The sequence below is a fragment of the Trematomus bernacchii genome, unplaced genomic scaffold (assembly GCF_902827165.1).
Source record: "Trematomus bernacchii unplaced genomic scaffold, fTreBer1.1, whole genome shotgun sequence".
Lineage (NCBI taxonomy): Eukaryota > Metazoa > Chordata > Actinopteri > Perciformes > Nototheniidae > Trematomus > Trematomus bernacchii.
Window position 1 is genome coordinate 778,491 of NW_022987589.1, and position 27,808 is coordinate 806,298.

The window sequence follows — 27,808 nt, forward strand, 5'->3', positions numbered from 1 at the left end:
GATTTATAAGAGGTGAAGTGTCATTTAAGGTCATGTTTTGCTAACTTTGGCTGTTTGTTTCTCATAAATTCACGAACAGATAGCATTACATAATGCCTCGTATGCATATTTAAACACAACATGTTAGCGTGTTTTAGCGTTTGCAGACCATGTAGGCTACATGATGCAGTAAAACCTATGGAACAAACCACAGGAGAGGGAACACCACAACAAGCAGAACAAGGGCCTCTTTGAAGAGTAAAGAGAATAGAAAAAACAAGTTTAAATGGAATAGAAGAAGTAGAAAACACTGTTCTGTATTCTGTATAAGATAATATTAATAATATTTAGATTTAAAAGACACCAGAAACAGAAACGTGTTCAGTCTTGATTGATAAGCTTTAAACTGAGTATGTTTTGCATGCAAACACGTTATCTGTAGTGCAACAACTCTATTATCACCTTTAATGTACTAAACTTAAGAACAGATCTTGAATAAAAGCACCTTATTGTTTGCACATCTGAAACTCTGCACACACTTTCTCTTCCTGTTGTGATCCTGCAGTGTGTGTGTTGCGGAGGAAACCCCTCCTCCTGCAACCACCAATCAGCAGCAGCAGCAGGTGGAGCCTCCAGCTGTAAAAACCTCCACCATGTTACCTTCTCTCTGCACTTCACTCTGCAGAGCCTCACAGCACACACCTGCTGCTCCCCCCCACACCCCAGCCTCATCATGGCCACCCCGCTCACAGACCAGGAGAAGAGGAAGCAGATCAGCATCAGGGGCATCGTGGGAGTGGAGAATGTGGCGGAGCTGAAGAAGGGCTTCAACAGACACCTGCACTTCACCCTGGTGAAGGACAGGAACATCGCCACTCCCCGGGACTACTACTTCGCCCTGGCCCACACCGTCAGGGACCACCTGGTGGGTCGCTGGATCCGGACCCAGCAGTTCTACTACGAGGCCGACCCCAAGGTAAAACTGGCGATATAAAGTCCACTAATGCATCAGAGTAGAATTCTGAACCCGCAAAAACATAGATAAAAGTCATATAAAGTATGTTTTTAACAGCTTGGAGAACCTTGAAAGTGTGAAATCCGGAGACTAGGCTGTCATGTAGGTGTGTCCTATTAATAGATTTCGTGTTTTTGTTATAAGAACAACTAATGTTCTATCTTGCGATTCACCACGACCACAAATATACATTTAAATGTAGTAGAAAAAACGACCAAAAAGTGATCAGAACAAGACATAGAACTGAACTAAAACAAACAAAAGTATGTTTTGTATATGTTTGAGAATCTTAAATGTCATGTAGGTGTCTCCTGTTAAAATATTTGATCAAACAGAGAACTATTTTGTATTCTTGTAATTTAAAATGTTCCATGTAACGATTCACAATGACCACAAAGAGACATTTAAATGGACCCAGAGATGCAAAAACCATCAAAAACAGACACGAAAAAGGACCAATCACGAAACTAGAAAGGACAAAGAGTGTATGGTTTCAATGTTTGAGTCACGTCAAATTGCACAACCCTGAAACAAGGCTCTCATTTGTGTTAAACACTGACTGGAACTATATATATATATATATATAGTTGTTGCATGTTTTAAGCTAAGACACATGAAAACTTAAACAAAGATCCAAATTACATCTCATACTGAAAATATGCAGTCCACATTTACTCCAAAACACAGATAACAATAGTCTAAAATGTGTTTTTAACATGTTTAAGACAGAAAATCCTGATAAAGTCTGTGTTGTAGGTGTGTCACATCAGAGCGTACGATTTAAGGACAGAAGTATTTTGTATTTGTGTGCTTCAGGCAGAACATGCACTGGTTGATTTTGATATTTGTGGATGTTTAGCCAAAATAACATGTTCCATCTTTACCTCAATCACAAAGACAAATGTTTTTGACATCTGAAATGTTCACAATTTCAAAAAAACTCACGAAATATACATAGATTTTGTACACTTGAATATCTTCTATGACACATGTTACAGTAATTAAGTAAGTTATGATGAAGTATGACTCCGAAGAGACATGACGCATAGATGCAATTCAAACACAGAGATGCAAAACAGCCAAAGATAGCTGCAACACATCTGCAGAGAGATGACTGTAAAGAAACGAGTATAAAGAGTCTTTGAAAAGAAGTACTAACTAAATATTTTTCTTCTCACTTGCATTGCATCTAAAAGTCTCCCGGCATCATTGTTTGTGTTTGTTTTGGAAGCATGCGTTCATAGCAAAGAGCATTTTCTTCTGCATGTTTATTTAAAAACATTATTATGGATAGACGCCATCTTGTGCAATGTTTCCTGCTGCTGAAAACATTCCAGATTTACCAGATTTCAAGAGTTTGTAGGTCATTGCTTCCTGGTTTGCTTTCTTGTTCCAGTTTTGCTGCAACAAGGTTGTATTTCCCTGCAACCTAACTTATTTTTGGTATGTGCATGCATGGTAACATGAAGTGTTTTGTTTGAGCAGAGGGTGTATTACCTGTCTCTGGAGTTCTACATGGGCCGGACGCTGCAGAACACCATGATCAACCTTGGGCTGCAGAACGCCTGCGACGAGGCCATCTACCAGGTCAGAGAACACCAAAACAGCCACAAACACACACTTTAAAGGTCCTCTATTATACAGGGTTTTTTTGTATATACAAAACATGTCTCTGAACTGTTTGGCTGAAACACCAAACAGATCATTGCAGCATCCCATAATCCCCTCTGTTTCAGCCCTGTTTCCAAAGTGCTGATTCTCTGTCTGTTACTTTAGATGAAAATAAGGAGCCCCTCCCCACGCCCCTCTGAGAGAGATTTGGTTAAAAAGAACTCAATGGTGCTCTAGGAGGAGATTCAGGTGATAAGGTGGGGGTGGGGGTTACCTTGGTTGCTGATTGGCTAATGGTTACACAAGCCAAAACATCGTTATGACATCATAAAGTGGCCAAAATCGGATCAGCTCATTTTCAGACAGGTTTTTATAGAAATGGATCAGGACAAAAAGAGAGAGAATGTTTGTTCCTGAAACTTTCAGAGTCTCTTTCCACAGAGGGGACACATGTTGATGAAGAAGAGACATGAAGAAGAGGGGACACATGTTGATGTAGAAGAGACATGAAGAAGAGGGGACACATGTTGATGTAGAAGAGACATGAAGAAGAGGGGACACATGTTGATGTAGAAGAGACATGAAGAAGAGGGGACACATGTTGATGTAGAAGAGACATGAAGAAGAGGGGACACGTGTTGATGTAGAAGAGACATGAAGAAGAGGGGACACGTGTTGATGTAGAAGAGACATGAAGAAGAGGGGACACGTGTTGATGTAGAAGAGACATGAAGAAGAGGGGACACATGGTGATGTAGAAGAGACATGAAGAAGAGGGGACACGTGTTGATGTAGAAGAGACATGAAGAAGAGGGGACACATGTTGATGTAGAAGAGACATGAAGAAGAGGGGACACATGTTGATGTAGAAGAGACATGAAGAAGAGGGGACACATGGTGATGTAGAAGAGACATGAAGAAGAGGGGACACGTGTTGATGTAGAAAAGACATGAAGAAGAGGGGACACATGTTGATGTAGAAGAGACATGAAGAAGAGGGGACACATGTTGATGTAGAAGAGACATGAAGAAGAGGGGACACGTGTTGATGTAGAAGAGACATGAAGAAGAGGGGACACGTGTTGATGTAGAAGAGACATGAAGAAGAGGGGACACATGTTGATGTAGAAGAGACATGAAGAAGAGGGGACACGTGTTGATGTAGAAGAGACATGAAGAAGAGGGGACACGTGTTGATGTAGAAGAGACATGAAGAAGAGGGGACACGTGTTGATGTAGAAGAGACATGAACAAGTGGATTTTGCATAATAGGTGACCTTTAAAACATGCATCATGACTCTGCTGCTCTCCGTGACTACCTGTTTTTGCATAAACGTTTTAAAAGTTGTTGTTGTTTTTCTGTCCCTGCAGCTGGGGCTGGACATGGAGGAGCTGGAGGAGATGGAGGAGGACGCAGGGCTGGGGAACGGAGGCCTGGGCCGACTCGCAGGTAAACAAACAAACATTTTATTTGATCTCAACTCCTCTGAAACGGTTCAATGAAAAGACAGAGAAAGTCAAGTTTATTTGTTTTGCACATTTGAACAAGGAGGCAATTCAAACTCAAACAGTCAGGCATCAAACTTTCTTTTTTTTTACATTTGGCATTTTGAGAATTAGGCCTTTCTGCTGAGAACATTTACCACAACAAGGCAATTCAAAGTGTTTTACAGACACATGTGAAATATTGCAAAAGAAAAACTAATAATACAATAATACTAACTAAATAATTAAATGCTTAAAATATCTTGTAATTCTTGTATTACAATATTAAAGTGACCTATTACTTTTAAACATGTTACCTGTGGTGCAACAACACTCTTTTATAACTTCTAAATGTATCATCAATCATTTGTTTATATATAATTTAGAATCAGTAATATTTTTGTATATAAATTTGACACTGCTTAATTTTGTATTGTATAATAATTCTCATGTTAAATTTGTGTATTATTGTTTTACACATTCGAAATCAATCTAATCAAATAAAATACAAATAAAAATATTTTGCACTTGTCCTTTAAAATCCTCACGTTTAAAGCAGCCGCAGCCATGTTGCAACAGAAGGAGGAGCATTACTCAATCAGTTAACTGACATTGTGTGTCCTTTATTCAGCAGAAGAGTTTATATTTTTGTATTTTTTTTTAATGTATACTTATGAAGTGTTTTCTCCACAGCCTGTTTCCTGGACTCCATGGCCACTTTGGGGCTCGCAGCGTACGGTTACGGTATCCGGTACGAGTATGGCATCTTCAACCAGAAGATCAAGGACGGCTGGCAGGTAACTGCAGAGAAACAATACCTGCTGAAGAGCTTAAGATCACTGCAGGATGATCACAACTGGTCTTTACGAATCACAACGTTTCTTATGGCATCAAAAGGCGCTTTCACACCGCAGTACTTTTCCCACAAAGGTTCATGAGAACTTAGTTCATGAGAACTCTTTAGTATGTTGATTGTGTATATATATATATATATATATATATATATACAATCAACATACACATTTGTACATATGCACACATTAAGACATAAATAAAATCACAACAATCAATATAAAATAACAGTCGCTTCAATAACTTTGATAAATGTGCATTCGTGCGCGTCTCATTGACATAAGAAGAAAATATCTCAAAAATATTCTCACTTTTTTCAGAAATGACATCAAAACGTTGGGAATAAATCAAACTCCTAGCATAAAATAATTGATACTATTCTTGCAACACAACATTGAAATGATCCTTCTCTTATATGTCTGCCTTACTTTATTTTTCCAAACATTATCAGCTCTAAATTACCTGTTTTTTCACCTTTTTAAAACACATTTTTTATGAACTCAGTTACCTGAAATAACTAGATTCAACCCTTTCTTATCTCTGACTGTGAACACGCTCTTGCTGCTGGTTAGGAGTTGGAGTAGAAATGAATTACATCACATTACATTAAAGATAATCATTAACGTGCTCCACAGACTGCAGTGGTGCAAGCTCCCGGCTGCGGTTTTAGATGAAGAAAACAAAATAAATATTGCGTATTTTATGATAAGAGATTCTCAAACTAAAGGCCTTTGCCCTTTTGAATCCTGCTGGCTGTTTGCTGTTCACCCCTCAGAGTAAACGCGCACCATGAACTAGATTTAAACTCTGTGTTTTCTCACCAGAGGATGAATTTACACGTTAAATCCTGCTGCTAGTGGAAGTGGGTGCTTTTAAATTAATTATATCAGATCTAATCTAATTATTGATCTAGTATAGCATTATAATAACTTGATAAATCACAGAACTGAAACATTTTTGTGACCTCAGAGCGCTGTGTGCAGAGGTCAGATAAGTTTTAGAGTCTTGCTCAATTCTTCTTCTTTCTCTCTGAAGTCCAATATGTTATGTCATAATGAAGCTTTTCAGAGGACACATGAATATGGGCACAAACCACCCCAAAGAGAGAAGCTAAACATAAAGACATGAAGATAAACAAAAAGACTACAAAGAGACAAAAAATAACCATAATTTTAACCAAAAAGAGACATAAAATGACTATAAAGAGACATAAATCTACTTTAAAGAGACATAATTAACTATAAAGGTACATAAAACAACAAAAAATAGACGCAAATCAACTATGAAGAGACATAGAATAACTAAAATAGACGTAACACAACTACAAATAGGTTTTAAGGAGACATAAATTGACTAAAAAGAGTAAATCAACCACAATTGGAAACAAAGTTACTACAAAGAGACATCAATCCAATATAAAGAGACAAGAAATGAAATTCCCTAAAGAGAAGGTTGGTGCATTTTATTCTGCATATGGACCTCATAACATCAAATGTACAGGTGTTGTGTTGTTGTCTGTGTGTCAGAGGTCAGATAAGTGCTGGTGTCTTGCTCAACACTTCTTCTCTCTCTCTCTCTCTGGATGTTGTATTGTATAACAGCTGTTTACCTTTGCCCTGTGTGACCTGTGCAGGTGGAGGAGGCCGATGATTGGCTGAGGCACGGGAACCCCTGGGAGAAAGCCCGCCCCGAGTACATGCTGCCCGTCCACTTCTACGGACACGTGGAGGAGACCAAAGACGGGTCCAAATGGGTCGACACTCAGGTACTCAGACGTAAAACGACAACAGCAAAATATAATCTATAAAGAGATTACTTTGGGACTCGCAATGACCATGTGACGGGGCAAAACAATACGATACAGAAGGATAAGAACAAGATGTGAAACAGCAAAATAGAGACACAAAATAGCATCAAAGACCAAAAACAACTACAAAGCTTCTCAAAAGGACTCAAAGAGTTGCATAATGATTTTAGGGAGATGTTAATTGTCTACAGAGTGACACAAAACGACCACAAACAGACATGAAGTGAACGGCTATGAGAAGTGGCCAAACTACGAATGAATGATACAAAAAGATAACAGATCACAGATGCAGAACATTGCATTTCATTTAGCTGACGCTTTTATCCAAAGTGACTTACAATAAGTGCATTCGACCAAGAAGATACAAACTTGAAGAAAATAGAATCATATAAGTAAATCAGGTTTCATAGAGCCAAAACATTTCAAGTGCTACTCAACTGGCTTTAGATAAGCCAGTCCTTTATTAGTATATAAGTGCTTTGTTAGCAGTTCTATCGCTCGAAGTGGAGTCGAAAGAGATGAGTTTTCAGTCTGCTCCGGAAGATGTGTAAGCTTTCTGCTGTCCTGATGTCAATGGGGAGCTCATTCCACCATTTTGGAGCCAGGATAGCAAACCCACGTGTTTTTGCTGATGGGAACTTGGGTCCCCCTCGCAGTGCGGGTGCAGCGAGCCGTTTGGCTGATGCAGAACAATTTAAAAGAGACTTCAAACAATCTCAAAGACACAATATGACCACAAAGAAACGCAAAACAACCACAAACATCTTTTAAAGTTAAACAAATAACCAAAAAATCATACAAAAGGACTTAATATGACCACGAAAGGACACAAAATGACTACAAAGACACTCCAACGTCTACAAAATAAAAACTGAAAACGATTATATTTGTCATTTATATGTCGGAGTTACTCTTGGCTATTTACATTTTAATTAAATGGACAAATCTATTTATTTATACTACTTTATGTCAACATTTCAATTTTCAATTCATTACAATTTATAGTTGTATTGTGAATATAAATCAGGATGTCTTAAAGCATGTCTCCTCTCTTCCATCTTCCCTACCCATGCCTCTGGGTGAGATTACAGAGACTTTATTTCCTGCCTGTGTTTGTGCAGGTGGTTCTGGCGATGCCGTACGACACGCCCATCCCCGGGTACATGAACAACACGGTGAACACCATGAGGCTGTGGTCCGCAAAGGCGCCCAACGACTTCAACCTCAGGGACTGTGAGTGCACTGGGTTTACACTATTTCTGATGTAAACCAACTTTTGCAAAACATTCATTTCAACAGAAAAACTCTGCAAGAAAGAAGGAAACTGCTGCAACTCAGGCACATTGCATAGAGACGTCTGTGTTGCTCAAAGGTTCAGTTTTCTTCTCCTGTAGACTTTAATATGCACTTTAGATTATAAGCACCTGAAGGCAGCATCTCCCTGGTCCAATGGGATCTCTCCATGTGATTTTGGATTGGACATTTATGATACTTACACATTTTGTTCAGCAGGATAATGTCCACATATTAACACCACTGTATGATTTCTGAAGAAAAAGCTAATGTTGGGCTATAAAGGAACTACAGCACGGTCACATGACTTCACGTCACCACCGCTAAGCTAAAGGTGGCTAATGTTGGGCTATAAAGGAACTACAGCACGGTCGCATGACTTCACGTCACCACCGCTAAGCTAAAGGTGGTTAATGTTGGGCTTTAAAGGAACTACAGCACGGTCACATGACTTCACGTCACCACCGCTAAGCTAAAGGTGGTTAATGTTGGGCTTTAAAGGAACTACAGCACGGTCACATGACTTCACGTCACCACCGCTAAGCTAAAGGCGGCTAATGTTGGGCTTTAAAGGAACTACAGCACGGTCACATGACTTCACGTCACCACCGCTAAGCTAAGGGCGGCTAATGTTGGGCTTTAAAGGAACTACAGCACGGTCATATGACTTCACGTCACCACCGCTAAGCTAAAGGTGGCTAATTTTGGGCTATAAAGGAACTACAGCAAGGTCACATGACTTCACGTCACCACCGCTAAGCTAAGGGCGGCTAATGTTGGGCTATAAAGGAACTACAGCAAGGTCATATGACTTCACGTCACCACCGCTAAGCTAAAGGTGGCTAATTTTGGGCGTGATGACGTTTAGTCGTCTCATTTAGACACTTGTTATCAACCAACGTTTTTGAGATCACCAGTGGGGTATTTACTGACGTATTTGACCAAAAACACATCCAGAAAACTATTGACATCCAGACCAGGGGACAGGAAGTGATAAAGTGCAGACTCATGTAAGGTATATAAGGACTCATTCCTGCACCACTTTTTATTGTCAAGGTAACTAAAATGGTCTTCCCCTGTCTGCAGTTAATGTTGGAGATTACATCGAGGCGGTTCTGGACAGAAATCTGGCGGAGAACATCTCCCGTGTTCTTTACCCCAATGATAATGTGAGTTCAATATGTTGATGTATTTGCAGAAATGTGCATAATACAGTACATGTTGAAGTGGTACTACTAAACTCTGTCTGTGTTTTATATATTTTGTAGTTCTTTGAAGGGAAGGAGCTGCGTCTGAAGCAGGAGTATTTTGTGGTGGCGGCGACGCTGCAGGACATCATCCGACGCTTCAAGACCACGAAGAAGGGATCGCCTGGACGGACTTCCTTCGAGAGCTTCCCCGACAAAGTAAGCTGCAAAATCAGTTATCAGTTAAATATCTGCCCACAATTTCCCTCATTCTATTTACATTTTAATTAGTGCAACTATTAACCACATTCTAATAATATATACAGTATCCTATGTGTATACATTATATTATTTATTCTATAGATACTATATATTTTGTTTTGCCTTGTCACCATGCTGCTGCTGTAACAAAACAATTACCAATTTAAAAAATCATAAAGTGTATCTAATCTAAAGTGTGAGAGGTGTGCTGGAGGAAAGTGCACTCTTGAAAACAATGAGAAACTCCCACACACTGTTGAAAAAACGTACTGATGAAATATTTATTTACACAACTCCTGCACCACACCGGCCAACTGAAGGTTGTGCAACTGCGTTTTTTCAGTATGAGAAACTCTGCAGATATAATGGTGTGATATTGTGAAAAGGTGTGGCTCATCTTATGCAATTGACTTTCATTCAAAAGGGAGATCAGATATTAACCCTTAAATGGGCATTCAATATTTTGGAAATTGTAATGATTGCTATTTTCTACATTACACCCATTTTACACCGTAACTACACCAATATTACACATTAATACACCCCTATTAGACTGTAATTAAACAGTTATTACACCCATTTTACACATGGAAACACCCTGTAAATGAATGTATCCCCCAGGAAACGGAAACCATTTAAGGTCCCACAGCAGCTCTTTTACTCTTCATTTACGTATAGGAGGTAAAATAAATAAAAACGTTATTATGATTATTTTGTGTTTTCCAGGTCGCTGTCCAGCTGAACGACACTCATCCGGCCATGGCCATCCCTGAGCTCATGAGGATCTTTGTGGACATCGAGAAGCTGGACTGGGACACGGTGAGTCAGATTTAAAAATGTTGTTGAGGGTTACTCGAGTGAAACCGGATGACATTAGGAAATCGCAGCAAATAACACAAAAGGTTAAAACAACATGATGACAGAAGGATTATTCCTGTGTTGCATAATGGTTAATAACATATTCATGTGGAAAGTTAGGAAATAACATCCAGACAAGAAAAGGAAGTTTGTTGATGCAACATTTGGGATGTAAAATAGAAATCGGGAAAGCCGGAAATGTTTAGATAAAGCTGCATGCAGTTCCAGATGGAGATGTAAGAGTGACAACAAAAATATTAGTGGAATAAATAAGTGCATTTAAAGGTGGGGTAGGTAAGTTTGAGAAACCGGCTCGAGATACACTTTTTGTTATATTCCATGGAATGCTCTTAACATCCCGATAGCAATGAATATCTGAAGTGCTTTGACAAAAAATCCATAAAGAAATGTCATCTGTGGAAGCTGTAATACTGGAAAAAGCACGACCAATCATCTGAGCCGGCCCGGCTAAAATAACTGGATGGCCTACCTGCCTGTCAGCCTTCCATCTGTGCACAAACTTCTCTCGTGCCCTCATTGGTCATGTGCGCGTTCGTGTGTGTTGGAGGAGGGTCTCTGTAAGGAAGTGGCAGATTTTCTCCAGTTGTGTATTTTCAAATTCTAGCGATCTCGAGCTGGTTTCTCCAAAATGACCTACCCCACCTTTAATGAATGTGAAAATATATAAATATTGAATTATTAAATAAAACGTGTGGAGTTATAATACGAAAAGATGAAAATAATAATTATAAGACTTTATTTATTTCACACAGAAAATATGCGTTCTTTTATGGTTTTGAACGTACAGTAAATTATTCTATTTTTGTTTTTAATTATTTCATGTAATAACAGTTTCTTTTATTTATTGCGTTTCTCAATTTTTAAATGTTATGTATCCCCCTTGATATTTCCACATTTGTATTAACTGCTTCATCCTTTTTTTACGGCACTCTTATGCCTCCATACATGCAAAGTTAAGGTGTATTATTTAATAAGTGTAAAATGATTTCTGCAGGCATGGAGCTTGACCCAGCGGACCTTCGCCTACACCAACCACACGGTGCTGCCCGAGGCTCTGGAGCGCTGGCCCGTGGAGCTGCTGGAGAAGCTGCTGCCCCGACATCTGCAGATCATCTACCGCATCAACCAGCTGCACCTCGACGTACGAACACAACAAACACAAATATGGCATGCAAGGAAACCAAGTTAAAATAGTTTTTATTTTGAAAATCACTGTATTTGATGTCTGCATCAAGTGGACAATGTGTAAATTAACACGTACACATATTTAATGGTTTGCATCTGCAGATCATTAAACACATCGATCCACCTCGATGCACAGGTTCAGACACTGCAAACAGAGAGAGATGTAACCCTTCTGTGAGACATACATGTGATACTTTAAAGGTGTGTGTGTGTGTCTGCAGAGGATTGCCACCCTGTACCCAGAAAACATGGACAAACTGAGGAAGATGTCTCTGATCGAAGAGGACGGCTGTAAGAGGGTGAACATGGCGCACCTGTGCATCGTGGGATCGCACGCCGTCAACGGAGTCGCCGAGATACACTCCAACATCATCAAGACGGACGTGTAAGACACACACACGCGCGCGCGCGCACACTCGTGAAAACACATGTAGCTTTTTTTTTTTCAAGTACAGACACTCATGTTTAAAAATACTCAAAAATAAGTAGTACTGACTAAACTTCTTTTATAAGTAAAAGTAAAGAAGTATGGGCTTAAGTAAAAAGTACCCATAACTTTGTGTCCTTGGACTCTTCAACCTAATTTGCTGTATTCACTGTCACATGTCTGATCTGTGTAATATGTAATGTAAAGCGCTTTGAGCGTTCGGAAAAGTGCTCTAATAAATGTAATGAAACGCAGATTAAAACTAAAGTAACAAACCTGTTTTGAAAACAGTTTGTTATTTATACAAAACAATGAAACACAGTAAGCAACCACCCTTCCTGTTTCTCTCCCGCAGTTTCCGTGACTTCAGTGAAATGGAGCCGCAGAAGTTCCAGAACAAAACGAACGGCATCACGCCGCGCCGCTGGCTTCTGCTCTGCAACCCGGGGCTGGCCGAGCTCATCGCTGAGGTCTGTTTAAAAATAAACATTCAAAAGATTCAACATGTATATTTTCTACACAAACAAACACAATCATTTCCAAAATTGGGATCAATAAAGTACTTCTTATCTTATCTTTATACAAATACAAATCATGGAGGGCCAGTGCCCTGTACTACGAAGCCGGATTTTCGCTTAACGAGGTAACTTCAGGGTAAACTCTGGGTTTCCGGTCCTACGACGCTGGTTCTCTTCTTACCGGGCTAGATCTCCATGGTAACTTATGCTGAACGGCTAACCTGCTCCGAGTCAAATGTAATTAAAGTCAGATCCACTCGTGTCTTGGACGGGGCAGTGATATCATAAACCTGTTAATGTACGCATTCAAACGCTTTCTCTGTTACCAGCTGTATTCACCTTGCAGGTGCAGCTATGTGGCTTTGATCCTGGATAAAGTGTTTAAGTCATGGATGTTTAAAGTTTAACTTCTTCATATTTGACTAATATTAAAGTTCACTTTTCATTCAGGAAGTATGACGCTGCGCTGTCAGTACGCTTGTCCATGTTTGTGATTGGTCAAATGTTGCTAGCCCCGCCCTTTTCATGTGAACGCGCACTGTCGGACAGAGAAACCCTGGCTTGAGTTACCGAGTTGATAACCAGCGTCGTAGGACCGCTTAGCGAGAGCGCGTTTGTTTTGGGTTAAGCCGGCTAACTCAAACATATCCAGGTTAAGTTGAACTGGATTCGTACTACAGGCCTCAGGAGTCGATTTGTCTTTTGTTTAAATCTAGTACTAATGAAGGGCTGAACCATTTTTTAAATATATAGAGAAATAATAATTCATAAGTACAAACAAATTGACTGATATAAAAATACATGTGGAAATCACAAAATATAAAAATATTATAATAAGAATTTTCATTTATTTTCTTATATATTTAAAGTGTTTATATTTTTTTTTAAATACACACTTTCATTGAAATAACCTTTTTGCATTTTGTTTATCTTTTCATTTTTTCCTTTATAGATTTTGTATGTTAATTAATTTATAACCTTTTTTATTGTTCCCAATTATTTTTCTTTGAGAGGCCAAGCTGTCGATATTTATTCCTCTTTATATAGAAAAAGCTTTGCCTCCTCCTGAGTCTTTTGTAGTAATGACAGTAATAAATATGAGGTGGAGTATATTAAACACTTATTTTTGTGATGTCTAATCGTTTTCAGGTGATTGGGGAGGATTATGTGAAGGACCTCTATCAGCTGAAGAAGCTCATACAGTTTGTTGATGATGCCGCTCTGATCCGGGACATCTCCCGAGTCAAACAGGTACTCTTATTTAAAGGGGACCTATCATGCAAAATGCACTTGTGTACGTCTTTTCTACATGAATATGTGTCCCCGGTGTTCCAGGGAACTCACCAAGTGTCAGAAAACACAACCCTCTCTATTTTCCTCCATACCCAAATCTCTAAAAAAGGGGCTGCAACGGATCTGATAAAAACTGATCCAGATTTGAACACTGTCCTGACGTCAGGACGGTGGCGCTACGGCTATTGGGCCAACTCCACCAATCAGGAGGAGACAGCCACGGCCATTGCCGTTCGAAAGCGCTGGAGACGCTGTAGTACATATGCCAGGCCTGTAGGTGGTGCTGTTCTCACTGAATCAGCCCTTGCAAAAACAGAGCTAGAAATGGTCAAATTGAGCAAAATGAGGCATGGCTAAAATGCATGATCTGTTTGGTATTTTGAAAAAAAAAAAGTATAAATATGCCTTATATAGGTATGGTCCTATACTATATTATTCAAATATAGCATGATAGGTTCACTTTAAGTAAGCACTACATTTTAAAACTACTTTATTCCTCTATTCAACCTCATTTCAAAGGGATTTTAAATAATAACCAAACTACACAATAGGTTAATTTCTAAACATCATTGTCAAAGATCAAACCAGTAGCTCCAAAAAAAATGTGGCTTTCAAATGAGTTGTTAGCAGTTCCAGAGACTCCTTTTAACTTCTTAATTGCATTGCAAAGAGTTTCAATCATCCAATATTCACAGAGGTGGGGACTCGAGTCACATGACTTGACTCGAGTCAGACTCATGTGACTTGCTTGACTCTCACCACAGTGACTTGGGACTTGCTTGATACTTGTAGGTCAAGACTTGAGACTTGCTCATGACTTGCACATGTAGGACTTACTCCCACCTCTGAATATTCAAAGTATTTATTTGATTAGACTGTACAGAAAGTGTCCCAAAAAAAGGAACAGTTCAGTACTGTGTACATAAGCTGAATACAGATGGTGCATAAATAGATTTAGAAGCTGTTTCTGATATGAAAGTAGTGTAACTGTTGATAAATTGCAGAAATAACTGGTGGTTCCTCTTCTTTTGTTAGCCTACTGTTTGCATGATGTTGCCATACACGCAGAGAGCAGGCTTGGTTGTAAATGTCCTGTTGCACCATGAAAACATGCATTTCAACAGGAACAGTCAGTGCCTTCCTGTAGCGGTCTCATTCTGCACATCATTGCATGCATAGACATCACACTCATCATTGCATCTCGCAGATTTAATGTCAGTACGTGTCAGGACAGGACTCTGACTCAGTTGTTTCACATCAGTCATCAACTGCCAAGTCACGTACTTCTGCTTCTCTCTCAGGACAACAAGGTGAAGTTCGCTCAGTACCTGGAGAATGAGTACCGGGTGAAGATCAACCCGTCCTCCATGTTTGACGTCCACGTGAAGAGGATCCACGAGTACAAGCGGCAGCTGCTCAACTGCCTGCACATCATCGCCATGTACAACCGTACGTGCAGAAACACTCAGCACCAGGTTTCACAAGCGTTAATAACACCCAGTCTGACCCCTGCTCTAAAACAAGTCAAAACAGAGAGTGAGATGCATCTGACTTTAGATCAAGTGTGGGAATTTTCCATGCACTGTGACAAACAGGAAATCAGTTTTTACGCAACATGCAATTTACCTTATTGCTCACTTTCCTTACTTGAGAATATTCCTCTTAATCATTTCTACAGTGCATTCACTGTTAAACCCCACGGACCTGCCGAAGGGTCCGAAAATGCTACATCTGCTAGCACCAGTGTGATCTCTGAAGTGTCATTTATGAAACTATTAATGTTCCACACCCAGCTGACGGGAAGAAACTCAGCTAACTGACTGTACAAAAAAAATAATAATAATAATAATAATAATTCCCACAAGAAGCCTTTCAATGAGCCCTTAGCAAATACGGACTAATGCTATTTCTGCTCATAACTCACAAAAATGATCATTTATAATTATACTTTCTGCACAAACAACACATCATCTGAAAGCTGAGATTCCACAGATTCCATGGGTATACACCCCATCACTGCAGGCAAGAATTCACTGAGCTAGCAGCCAGAACATAGCAAATAAACAACATCAGTTTTCAAATCCATGACAATAATTAGCAGGTTAAATTTTACAATAATTTTTTTTTTTTTTTTTTTTTTTTTTTGATGGAATGAATAACTATAGTGATGATTCAATGTTATAAAATGATTTTTACAGTCTGGTACCTGAAAAAGGTCAAATGGCACTGATGGAACCAGATGTGCCCAAATGTGCCCAAATGTGCCCAAAGCTTATTCCGCCTGGACTTTTTTCCCCTAAATATCTCTAAAAAGGTCAATTTTCACTTGTTTTGCCTCAATCTTGATACAGGGTACTTATTATATGTTATACTTTGGATTCCTAAAGCTTTTAGGCGACTAACCCATCATCCAAGGGTGGTTTTCACTATAAGTAACGTTTTTTTGTTAGGCGGAGGTAAGAATTTACACTTTTTTACTATGTTGCATCTGAATTCACTCTAACACAGAAACATCTATATTGATTCTGACACTTCTACATCCATCTCACAGATGTAACCTTGCTTTGAGAAAAAGATTATTAATTTAACCCTTTTAGAAGTGAAGTTATAGTCATTTGTTCTGGGCATGTCATTTTCGAGCCTGAAACCTGAAAAACAGGCTTGAGGCCAGTCGGTGTCCATAAGTTGCATAAAAGAACAGCAAAATATAACATAAGGACAGATCTATCACAAACAAGAGTTTTTTAATGCAGAATTTCCTTGCAACAAAAAACGTTCCTTACTTGGAATACTCCGAACTATTATTGCTAGTTCATTAATTCATCACAAAGAGGTCGGTGTCCTTACATTGCGTAAAAGAACAACAGAATATTCAATTATTAGGACAAAAGTTTACAGTCTTGCTACCAGTGTTGCTTTGAGCTAAATGCTAATATTGGCATGCTAACATGATGACATGCTCAAATAATGTTTGCAATGTTTACCATCTTAGATAAGCATGCTAATGTGTGCTAATAGCAAACAACACAAGGTACAGTTAAGGATGGTTGTTATGTCGTTAATTAAGAATTTTGTCATATGTTGTTCTACCTGATGATGTAGCTAAATAAAAATGGTCTGCATCTGCAAGTGGCTTTTAATTATAACAGTAGATAACGTTTTATTCTGCTGCAGGAGACACTCAATGATATTCTGCAATTAAGTAGAAAAAAAGACATGTGATTATCGGACAAATGTGTTGAAATATAGCAACAAAAATCCTAAATTGATTATTGAATTCCTAACCCATTGCCTAATTTGCAAAGAGGTCACAGTATGTACTTTAATGAGTTTATATTTCTATATATTCACTGTTAAATGTTGTGTTTCTGTCTCTCAAGGCATCAGAATGAAGCCTAATGCCCACTTTGTCCCGCGGACCGTGATCATCGGGGGGAAGGTATCCCAGCATGCACCTCAAATGTTGAAAAGTAAACAGAGGTGTGATGGTTCAGAGTAACAGTGAGTGTCTCCCCCCCCCCCCCCCCCCCCCCTGCAGGCGGCCCCCGGGTACCACATGGCGAAGATGATCATCCGCCTCATCACGTCGGTGGCGGAGGTCGTGAACAACGACCCGGTGGTGGGGAGCAAGCTGAAGGTCATCTTCCTGGAGAACTACCGCGTGTCTCTGGCTGAGAAAGGTAACCAAACACAGCTTTATTATTATTAAAACATGCACAAGGGTGGTTTTAAATACAGCTGCTCCTGGTGGGGGGGGGGGGGGGGTGGTATCATTTTTAATATTTATTTGTATAATTTAATATGATCCCAAAATAATAAGAAAAACATTCAACAAGTACTATGAGGATGTAAAGAGAATTTCAGCAAAATAAGTATTCATTTTGAGAAAGTTGTTTTATTATATGATATGTTTTTGGAGAAGATCACCCACCCTCCTTTAATGTGAATGTATTTTCTCCTTCTCCTCTGTCTGACATTGAGCTCCTGCAGGTCAAACCTAATAAATACAATTTTAATTATAGTCATATTTTCCTGTCTTCCTCGTGTAGTGTAGATATTTAATTGCTCTTTTTACGGCACTTTTAGTGTACAGTTTTACGATTATGCTGCTGTGTTTATTGTATTTTTGTAACTCTGGCAAAACAATTTCCTTCCGGATAAATAAAGTCTTATCTTATCTTATCTCCTCAGTGATCCCGGCCACCGACCTGTCGCAGCAGATTTCCACGGCGGGCACCGAGGCGTCGGGCACCGGGAACATGAAGTTCATGCTGAACGGCGCTCTGACCATCGGCACCATGGACGGAGCCAACGTGGAGATGGCGGAGGAGGCGGGCGAGGAGAACCTGTTCATCTTCGGCATGAGGGTGCAGGACGTGGCCGACATGGACCAGAAGGGGTGACTGGTTTTTATAAAATAATTGTATATGGTCAAAGGAAATATGTTTGCACATTTGATATACTCACATTTTTACCATTATTTTTTTTATTTAAGTATCTTTTTTATCCTATTCTTCTTTATTTAACAGTAGTTTTTTTGCACATATTAAACGTCATTGCACTTTAAAAAATAAGGAATATAATTTTTATTTAAAAAAAGATTGCAGTTTCTTTGCACACAATTTATCTTATAACATTTTGTTATTTATTTTTATTTTAATAACAGTAATTGTTGCACCTAATAACTCTTCCTTATTCAATTTAAATACATTGATTTTTTTTTAATTAATTGTTATTCATAGTATTTTTTTATTTCACATATTAAAACTAGCATTTTACCTTATGGTATTATAACTGCAGCTATTTTTGCACTCTTGTTAAAAGTGACACAGTGGTGCAGTTAAATGCAGAACACATGTGGGATGAAGTACATATCTTTATCGATACTAACTTGTGTTATGATTATGTTCAGGTACGATGCGATGTCGTACTACAAGAGGATCCCGGAGCTGAAGCAGGTGATGGATCAGATCACCAGCGGGTTCTTCTGCCCCAAAAACCCAGACCTGTTCAAAGACGTCACCGACATGCTCTTCCAATACGACCGGTGAGAAACACTCACTCATATGTCCTTTCTTTTGGGTTCCTAGTGTCTTGTGATGAACCCTTTTAGACTTAATGTATTTATTCCCTCTGTCTCTCCTCAGGTTCAAGGTGTTTGCAGACTTTGAGGACTACATGAAGGCTCAGGAGAAAGTCAGCAAGCTGTACCAGGTAACATTTACCTCTGACACACACCTGTGTTTTATAAAGCACAATATGGGAATATAGAACAAGTAACAAGTTTAAAATGATCAAGCAGGAAGCAAAATATTAAGTTTAAGATAAATCAAACAAAAATTGTAATTTAATTCTTAAAAATACTTTCTTAATAAAAAAGAAATTCATTTTATAATTTCTTTTAATTTATAAAAATATTTTTATTTAAAAACATTATTACAAAAGGCAGCATAACATTTAAAAAATAATAGCAAGATTAAAATGTTCAATCGGGAAGAAAATGAATCCTAAAGATTAAAAAAACATAATTGTAATTTCAAATTATATTTAATTATTTATAACGTTTTATTTTCTACATGTAATAATTATTGATTCTTTTTATGAATTAATTTTTTTGTCCGCAACAGAACCCGAAGGAGTGGACAAAGATGGTGATCCGAAACATCGCGGCCACGGGGAAGTTCTCCAGCGACCGCACGATCAAGGAGTACGCCACCGAGGTGTGGGGGGTGCAGCCCACCGACCTGAAGATCCCCCCCCCAAACGAGCCGCAGGAGGCCGTGGTGGAAAAGGCCAAAGCTCTGAGGAAGATGTGAGGCCGCCTCTGCGTTTAGACATTATTAACTTTTCTGTCTTTAAATCTGTTATTATTCCATTTCTCACTAATTCTCTTCTAATAACTGTGGGTGTTTTAAAAATCTCATCTTGTTATTGTCAAAGCACAGAAACTACGGAAGCCCTGAAGGGCCAGTGAGAATGTTTTTTGCTGATTTAAATGCTTTCTCTCGTGTTTTATGACTGAAGTGCTGGTGAAATAAAAATAAACAATAGTCCATCATTTGTTATTATTTTCATAAGTTAAACAGGTGGCTTTTTTTTCATCCATGAAAATAGGATTTTTGTTTTTGGGTCGGTAAGTTTTCCTGAATAAATTAAATGTTTTCTTTCTCATTAGTTTATTTTTTAGCAATGATTTAATTTTACAAGACTAATTACTTTGAATACATTTCATCAAATTAATATTTCTCTCCTCTTTGAGAACCGTAGGAGAAATTCAATGCTTTTAGTCCTATTGAGCGCATGGGGTAGTGCTGCCATCTGGTGGCTGGAATGAGTATTACAATAACAAACTGTTACTTTTTAATTCACTGATAAATGCGGGAATGAATCTTTCTAAAATGTTTGTTTATCCATAGTTCAGAAAAAATGTAAAAAATAAACATGCCAACATTTTTTTCTCCACCTGTTTCACAAAAAGAAAATACATATATTTTTAGATCTAACAGGGAATGAAACACTTAAGATCACACTTAGATAACAGATAACCAGTTTTATTTCTTGCTTGCCTCTCAGGGCTTCCGTACATTCAAAGCACTTGCATTAAATAAATGTCTGTTACAGTCTTTAAAACATCAACACATACAGTGGAATAAGAGCGGGGTTAAATAACTTAATCATATTCCTGGAGTTCAGTGGGACGTCAGAAACAGAGCAGCAAAATAAACTGGATTTAAATTACATTCCTGCAAATTCATGCTGCATTTAATGAGCGACAAAGCCTGAGTGTGCTGCAGGCAGAACAAACATGCATTTACATCAGTATCATTTAAGGAAAAAAAAAAACTTCATTTATGATTTAAAGTGCTTTTTCTCAGTGTTAAACAAACATGTATTCTGTAATTTAAACTGTATAATCAGTGCTTTTGTTTGTGTGACAAAAATAAATCTGTATGTTGGAATCTCTTCGTCGTTGTTTTACTTCTCCGCAGGACGCTCTACTTTCTCAGGGTTTGTAGAAAATTCCTGCAACAAAACCAGATGAAGGATTTAGATATATGTACACTGTTTACAAGAAAAACACTTAAAGGGCCCTATTCTGTTATGTTCAGGTGTATATCAGTATGTAGTGTCTCTACTTTAAAGAGTCCTCTCCTGTTGATGTTCAGGTGTATATCAGTATCTAGTGTCTCTACTTTAAAGAGTCCTCTCCTGCTGATGTTCAGGTGTATATCAGTATGTAATGTCTCTACTTTAAAGAGTCCTCTCCTGCTGATGTTCAGGTGTATATCAGTATGTAGTGTCTCTACTTTAAAGAGTCCTCTCCTGCTGATGTTCAGGTGTATATCAGTATGTAGTGTCTCTACTTTAAAGAGTCCTCTCCTGCTGATGTTCAGGTGTATATCAGTATCTAGTGTCTCTACTTTAAAGAGTCCTCTCCTGCTGATGTGCAGGTGTATATCAGTATGTAGTGTCTCTACTGGGACATGTCTCCATGCTTTAATGTTCAAAAAGCTCTTTATTTTTCTCATACTGCCTGTGCTGCAGCACCTCTTTTCACCCTCTGTCTGAAACCAGAGCCCAGTCTGCTCTGATTGGTTAGCTGACCGGCTCTGTTGTGATTGGTCAAACGCTTAGAGATGTCCGGCCACCTTAATTTAAGTCAAAAATTCTGAAGAAATATCCAAATTGAGAGGAAAGCCAAAATTCTGAAAATATTCAACATTTCAGAAAACAAGTCAAATATCTGGAAAAAGTGTCAAAATTGTGAGAGAAGTCAAATTTGAGAGAAAAAGGTCAGAATTATGGGTGTCATAGTAGAGGCACAAAATAATATGAACCTAAAAATGAACATACGATGTATTTTTCTTGTGAGTGAAGAACTTCTTTATTTGTTAGAAAAGTTATCAGTATAATCCGAGTTTTTTTGCACACATTTACATCAGCTTTAAAGGTCACCTATCATGCTATTTTTAGGCAAGGTCTCAGATATATACAAATATATAAAAAACATGTCTATGAAGTGTTTTGCTCAAAATACCAAACAGATCCCCCATTCTAGCCATGCCTCATATCCCTCTATTTCACTTCCTGTTTCAAAAGTGCTGATTCTGGGTATAAAGCTTTAAAAAAAAAAAGAATTGATTAAAATAAAGAGGGGCGGAGCTTATGCCTGCTCATGCGGGAGATTCTACCAGCAGATACTGCGGAGATGAAACGCCATATCATGGATTATCAAGGATTCTCTCTGAAACAGTATGGAGCTCAAAGGCTTCCTCTCTCGCCGGTTATGCCACAAGGTGAGTTCCTTTTTATTTCCTGCTTCTTCACACACATGCTCTCCAGTACAGGTTAGCTCTGAGTGTTAGCGATGCTAATGTCAACACCGACCATATTACGTCCAAAACAGTCGGGCATTGTTTCTGATAGCAACTTTTCTGATAGGGCCGTGGGTCCACATTTCAGATATTATGTCATATCGGACGCAAATCTGGATCAGCTCCGTTGTACCCCCGTTTTTAAAGATTTGGGTACGGAGGAAAAGAGAGGGTTTTATTTTCTGACGCTGCGTGAGTTCCCTGACACACCGGGGACACATCTTTATGTATAAAAGACATCAAAAAGTGCATTTTGCATGATAGGTCCCCTTTAATGAAACTTACCCGAGCCTGTTGGTCAGATTTGGGTCTAAGTAGATGTTGTTGTGGGAGTACCCCAGATCTGCGCTGTAGGAAATCATCTCCACCTGGACATCTGTTTTATACTGTTTCTGAGCCTGCAGGGATATCTCGTACAGCTGCAGACACAGAGGAAACAAAGTTATTTAACAAGAAAGCAGCAAAATATGCACGAGGAAATTATGCAACGGCATACATAAAGAGTGTACCTTCAGCCCCATTTGATAGGGAACAATGTGATCGTCCTCTGAATGCAGGATGAGGAGAGGACTGCTCACCGTCTCCAAACTGGGGACATGAGGGGGGAAACATTCATTTAGGGAGGATTTATTAGCTAAATGTGTATTTGGTGCAATTTATCATTATTTTTCCGACACCTCTTTTGGATTTAAAAAAAGGTGGCATAAGAAAGAATGTATGTAGTCATAGAAGTGCCAGAATAATTAATATATTTTTTTTTTAAAATGTGACAAGAGAAGAGTAATGTATAAAATAAACAATTAAAGCAAGTCGGTTGATAACTGGACAGTTAAAGAAATAGAAAAAATATATATATATACAATTAATTCAAAAAAATGTAATAAATGGCATTATAAAGAAAATATTATACAATAAATGTATATCCAAAAATAAATTAATGTATATATTTTATCTTAAAAAAAATATACATATGCATAAATGAACCAAACTATTTTAGAAAAGTCGTATTTACTTTTTTTGTATTGAAATAAAAACAATAAATATAATTGTAATGTATTTATTACTGCACTTACTTTTTATCACTAGCAAACACAATATTGTTCATGTTCAAAATGCTCCAAATCAAGCTCTCAAATCCTGGCAGGAACATGTACATCTGGAAGGAAACGTATACAAAAAAACTGTTAAAAATATTTAGCAATTTCTGTACGAATACAAATACTAGTGTGCAGACGGACCTTCGTGACGGGATGAATGGCGACCACTTCTCCGATTGTTGTGAACGCAGCTTCCAGAATCACAGCGTCAACAGCAGAGCCTGAAATAAAGACAGCAAAAAAATAAAAACATGGATGCATGGAGGATTACATTTACATTTTAACTCTTGAGAATTGAGTTATTTATTGTAATGCAAGACTCTAACCCACCTTGATCTTGTAATTGCACTGCAGTATTGGTTGCAACTCTAGAAACAGAAGCAGAGTAGGTGTTAGATGTGTCTTATCCTCTCAGTAGTAGTTGTTTTGCTGCAGAGTGGATGTTAAAGTGTATAATCTCACCCTGATCCCAGAGAGTGTCCCCACAGAGCCACTGAAGCCCCCCTGCTGTGCTGCAGTACCCAGTCGTGCAGGCAGAGGGCGTCCCTGGTTAACCCTTCCTCACTGGGCTCTCCAGTGGAGTCTCCAAAACCTCAAAAAAAGGAGATAAAAATATTTAAAATCAGGATTATATCAGGACATCGATTACAGAAGAGAACCCCTGTATGATCAATGAAGGTCTTATCTTATAAAACGATGTGAAGGATGTATTTTGAATGTTTAAACAGGGCCGTGGGAACCCAAAAATGACATAAGGGTTGATATTAAATAAAAATTAGACCTGTATTTAACAGAACAATTATCATATGAAGTACAACGTTAAGCATCTCACCTCTGTAGTCTAAAGATAAGACGTGGTAACCTGCAGCACTTAAAATCTGAAACACACAAAAATATTACGTTTATCTTAAAGTGCACCTATCATGCTATTTTAAGACATATAGTATGGGTCTCAGATATATCAAAATATATAAAAACATGTCTATGATGTGTTTTGCTCAAAATACAAACAGATCATGCATTTTAGAAATCCCTCATACCCCTCTATTCCAGCTGTTAGAGAAACGCGGATTTTGGGTCCTTCGGTTAAAAAAAAGAAAAGAGGAGGCGGAGCTAATGCCTGATCAGAATTCTACCGGAGATAAAGTTAAATTCTGCTGTGATAAAACGCCATCCTGTTCTAAACCACATCAAGGATTATTTCTGAAACAGTATGGAGCTCAAATGCTTTTTCTCTTGCGGGTTTATCACAAGGTGAGTTCCTTTTTTTATTTCTTGCTTTTTAAAACACATGTGCTCTCCAGTACAGGTTAGCTCTGAGTGTTAGCGACATGCTAATGTCAACAAAGACAAGATTACGTCAGGCATTGTTTCTGATAGCAACTTTCTGTGGGTCCGCCGCCGATTTGACGTCATATCGGCAGCAAATCTGTATCCGCTCGTTGTTCCCCCGTTTTTAGAGATTTGGGTACGGAGGAAAAGAGAAAGGGTTTTATTTTCTGACGCTGCGTGAGTTCCCCGACACACCGGGGACCAGAGTCCTGCACGGGTCTGATTTTCAAGACCCGCTCCCGCCCCGCACCCGCGACGTGCAATACCGAACCCGCCCCGCCACCCGCACATATTGTCAATTAGTTCCGCAAACCGACCCAACCCGTCGGCACACGATCCGCAAACCGACCCGAACCCGCATATCCTATGAGCAGTGAAAACGTGCAATTATTAACACACGCAGTTGCATATTTGGCTCAAAAAGCGTGGGATGTTGGTTATTTTCTCCATCTAGGATGACACCAAAAGCCTCCCAGACGTTGGATTTCGCTCTTGAGGAAGTGTTATTGACAATGCTGTATTCTCCGAGCTCCGCCTTCACCTCAGCCATTTCGAATGTGGCGCGCTCAGCAGCAGATTGATGCGGTGCAGAGGTTATGATTATGCGCGGTCCCGCGGGGGAGAGGTCTGAGGATTTAAACATTAAACTAAATTATTATTATTTTAATATATTTATTATGCAACACCCGCGACCCGACCCGCATCATCTTTGTTTTACCCAGAACCGAACCCGGAAAAAAGCGTTTGAAAAAATACCACCCGAGCCGATGCAGGACTCTGCCGGGGACACATACTTATGTATAAAAGACATGAAAAAGTGAATTTTGCATGATAGGTCCCCTTTAAGGTGGAAAAACAATAAGTGAAATTTAGAATATTAATTGGAAGTGGTTTTTTTGGGAAATTTCGGACTGAATTTTTTCAAGATTTCACTCTCGCCAAACCGACTTCCTGTGAAAAATGTCCCTGCCGTGCTGAGATTAGAATACATAATGCCAATCCTATATTTAAAGGACATTTTCACCTGAAAAAAAATAAAGTAGATTTTATTAAGTTGTTTGATAAAAGAGCATTTTTTACTTTAAAAATAAGCAATGAAGAAATTGAAATGTAATAATAAAACAAAAATCTCTCAAAGAAGGAGCAGTGATTTGTATTATTCTCTAAATAAAAATGTCACTAAAAACACCTTATTAAATCAATTATTTGAGTAAAAGGTACTTTAAATCAGAAGCGTACCTTCACCAGCTCCACTCTGTGATGTATAGCTCTGCGGAAACAACATGAGAATATGAATATAAACAAACCTCCCCACAGACTCCATTAGGACCAATTTACCCCCACACACACACACACACATACACACACACACACACACACACACACCTGGTCCCTAAGTTTCCATGGAGATAGATAATAACAGGCCGGCCGTCGCCCAGGGCCTCCCGGTACCACTCAGGGCCCCTACCCACGGACCCCTCCCATTGGCTGGCAGGAAGCGTATGCCTGAGAGACACAAAGACACTCCAGGTTAAGACGTTTGTTATTGTGTGCAGATAAAGGAGGAAATGCCAAGTGAAAAGGCTCGTGGTGCGTTCAGGTGACTGGAGAAAGCAGAGGACGTACCAGACCCCCACGGAGACCCCCTCCTCCGGGCTGAGGTAGAAGTTGCAGGTGTGGTTCAGGACGTCTGCAGGGCGGCTCAGATCCACCGAGAATGGAAACTTCACTGCAGAGAGCATGCAAGGTCAGTGTCATGTGTGGGTTTTAATATATACCAACATATTACAGAGCATATGAAGTAGTCCATTGACGGAAAAATAATCAACAATTGTTTTGATTTTGTTGTGATTTTTCATGGAGAAATGTCAGAAAATATTGATTTGTTTTATAGTTTTTGCTCTGTTTTATATCAAATTTAAGTGAATATTTTTTATTTATTACAAATCAGTTTAAAGACATCACTTTTGACTTTCATAAATGTAGAATTAAACTAAATAAAATCTTAAAAGGGGCCCTATTATAACCATTGTTATGCTCATTTAATTTTAAACAATTATTGTATTTTCTCCCTAAATAAATAATAAAATATATAATATAAATAACCTCTTTAAGAATTATATTTCTGCCTAACTAACTAAATAATTGAAAAGGTGAAGAAAATCGGTCAAAATTATGTATTTTTCAAGGCTTAGAATAAACATATGCTTGTAATATTTATTATTGTATCTACAACTTCCATAAGTAAACAAAACATCCTCAAATCTTTTTTAATTTGAAAAGCTAGGATCCAATTTCCACAGTTCATGAGGACTCTTTTAAAACTGCGTGCATGGTGTTTTAAAAAAAAACTTTATTTAAACAGGAAGAGTATCCTATTTCCACATTAATATTCAGCCTCTCTTTAAAAAGGGAGTCCTGGAATAAGGCCTCAAAGTCATGTCCCCTGCAGAGGACACATATATATTACCACCGTGTGTTTCTGAATATATATTAGAAATATAATAACACATTAAACCTCTTTGACACACAACACTGTGCATCACCCATGTGGTTTCCTGCATTAGCAAACAGCTCTTTTTCTGTGACTGTATCCATGCAAATGCAGATGGAGTGCTGTTAATTGAGTGTAAACATGCATTACTCACAGAAGTGACAGAATATGACATGTCCCAGGATCCAGGGCAGCAGGTAGAGGATGACAGGAGCTGCTGCGTACACAGAGAACAGGAAACACGCAGCTCTCTTCATCCTGATGCGGCTCAAACACTTACTTTCTGCAGAAATAATCAAATAGATTCAGTGTTCTGTGTCGTGTTGCCTTTTCCTGGTTTCAGTGGCGAGCTGAGAGAAAAGCCTGCTGAGCTCTTCCTGGCAGCATGACTGTTGTGAATGTGAAATGCAGACAAAAGCAGGTCGAAGTTCGTCTGAATTAACATTTCCGCTGCTGTGATTGGCTCGCTTTTGCAAGAACACACCCCACTGATAACCGTGCACTGCAAGGCATTGTGGGTATTGGAGTTCTTTGGCGTAGTAGTTCGTAGCTGCATTCGTAGGTTAAAGTATGATTTTAAAACATAATAATGATTTAACTATAAGATATCTATAAGTAGTCATATATACAAACTACCAAATGGTTTTCAAAAATGAATAAATAAATACAAAATACAAACATTTATTAAAAATAATTGTTATAATAATACAAATAAAAA

The 27,808-nt window shown here is 38.6% G+C and overlaps 2 protein-coding genes across 2 annotated transcripts; one reads left to right on the forward strand and one right to left on the reverse strand.

The window, feature by feature from the left end:
* The first annotated feature begins 647 nt into the window (after window positions 1-647).
* On the forward strand, window positions 648-20,240 carry pygl (phosphorylase, glycogen, liver). Its single transcript, XM_034129031.1, has 20 exons — window positions 648-955; window positions 2,480-2,581; window positions 3,977-4,055; window positions 4,784-4,887; window positions 6,576-6,707; window positions 7,871-7,982; window positions 9,129-9,211; window positions 9,311-9,448; window positions 10,217-10,309; window positions 11,364-11,510; window positions 11,776-11,939; window positions 12,337-12,451; window positions 13,649-13,750; window positions 15,094-15,241; window positions 17,173-17,231; window positions 17,331-17,472; window positions 17,984-18,191; window positions 18,705-18,839; window positions 18,940-19,006; window positions 19,420-20,240. Exons 1-20 carry the CDS (start codon window positions 713-715, stop codon window positions 19,606-19,608), a joined length of 2,562 nt encoding a protein of 853 aa, XP_033984922.1. The 5' UTR covers window positions 648-712; the 3' UTR covers window positions 19,609-20,240.
* Window positions 20,241-20,327: 87 nt separating this feature from the next.
* LOC117481376 (lysophosphatidylserine lipase ABHD12-like) lies at window positions 20,328-27,514 on the reverse strand. Its single transcript, XM_034129047.1, has 12 exons — window positions 27,245-27,514; window positions 26,223-26,325; window positions 25,983-26,102; window positions 25,836-25,866; window positions 24,097-24,142; window positions 23,727-23,856; window positions 23,595-23,632; window positions 23,406-23,485; window positions 23,241-23,323; window positions 22,677-22,755; window positions 22,453-22,586; window positions 20,328-20,815 (listed from the first exon to the last, which is right to left on the reverse strand). The coding sequence occupies exons 1-12, from the start codon at window positions 27,345-27,347 to the stop codon at window positions 20,788-20,790; spliced, it is 975 nt and encodes a 324-aa protein (XP_033984938.1). The 5' UTR covers window positions 27,348-27,514; the 3' UTR covers window positions 20,328-20,787.
* Window positions 27,515-27,808: the final 294 nt, after the last annotated feature.